At 38.9% G+C, this 1,157-nt stretch overlaps 1 protein-coding gene across 2 annotated transcripts in view; it reads right to left on the bottom strand.

The window, feature by feature from the left end:
• The window catches only part of DLGAP1 (DLG associated protein 1), a 143,892-nt gene extending 143,596 nt beyond the window's left edge, over positions 1-296 (bottom strand). For both annotated transcript variants that reach the window (XM_009637631.2, XM_009637632.2), the window contains exon 1: positions 1-296. This exon is cut by the window's left edge and continues 20 nt beyond it. In XM_009637631.2, the coding sequence (XP_009635926.1) occupies positions 1-296 (296 nt within the window).
• Between the last annotated feature and the right edge of the window lie 861 nt (positions 297-1,157).

Here is a 1,157-nt window from a genome sequence, read left to right as displayed (position 1 = left end):
ATGCGGTTGGTCTTGTTGGCAGTTCCATGGGGAACCAGAGCACACTCGTCCTTGAGTTCGTGGTGGGAATTGTAATGCCTCCGGGGAAATGTGCTGCTGGCAATCTGATCGCTGTAGGGCACCATGCACTCTGCTTGAAAAGAGTTCCTTTGAGTGTAGTAAGGGTGGTCTGCAGGATGGGGGTCCACCGGGTTTAATAAATATGGCTTCCTGTCCGGGTGATGTGGCAGACTGTCACATGGAGGGTCACAGGCAACCCCGTGATGATGACTACGGCTGCTAGATAATCCCTTCATCGTTGATGCAAAGCAAGTCCCAAAGTCATCTAATACGTATGGCTATGCAATGGGCAGTTCTCAGAGAAAGGCCTAAAAGAATGAAAAACAACAGAAGTCATAAGATATTCATGCTAAGAGAAAAAACAGCATGTGCATATTTAGCATTCATTGTTTCTTATTATAAAAATAATTGGAATAAACATTCTCTGATTCTTTTTATCTCTTAGTCTTGCCCATGTCCAACATAGTGATAAGGGATACCTAAATAATACACCCGAAAAATTATCTTATTCCACCAGCTAGAAAACAGATACAAGAAAATTTTGCTGATATGAAATTCAGTATTGTTCACGAATCTGCAGCAAGATAAATACCATCACCTATAGTCTAAAACCTCAGTCTTGAAAATTTTCATGGACAGAGATCTCCCACGAGGCCTTAATTACTCATCTGTATGTTTTCAGGTCCAAATAAAGGCATTAAAAAAAGATCACATCCTTAATGGAGCGCTCTCTGGGTTACTTTGGGCCAAATACAAAGTGTGGTGCAATTAGTGGGAAACTTTTCTCTGCCTTTGATGCACATCTGTTCATGATTCAAGTGCAGTTTTACTTGATCTCCATGTTGTCTCCCCAGACTGTATCTCAAGACAACATCAAAACATTATTTCTTAAGGTCTTTTCAAATTAAGAATAAAACAATAATACATTACACTAACTGTTAAAATGAAGCCAAACCAACTGTTTAATAACCTATATATTTGGGGTTGTTGTATTTACTGATTACTTGCTCCTGTGCAAAAAAAAAAATAAATCTTATTCAGACAGTGCATGGCTTGGTTTTATTTTCCATACATTTTCAGAGTACTAAGGAGTGTTA

Source organism: Egretta garzetta, unplaced genomic scaffold, assembly GCF_000687185.1.
Source record: "Egretta garzetta isolate BGI_Z169 unplaced genomic scaffold, ASM68718v1 scaffold534, whole genome shotgun sequence".
In the NCBI taxonomy this organism is placed as follows: domain Eukaryota; kingdom Metazoa; phylum Chordata; class Aves; order Pelecaniformes; family Ardeidae; genus Egretta; species Egretta garzetta.
Note: the sequence above shows the minus strand (reverse complement) of the source record. Positions and strands in the feature narration are given on the sequence as shown.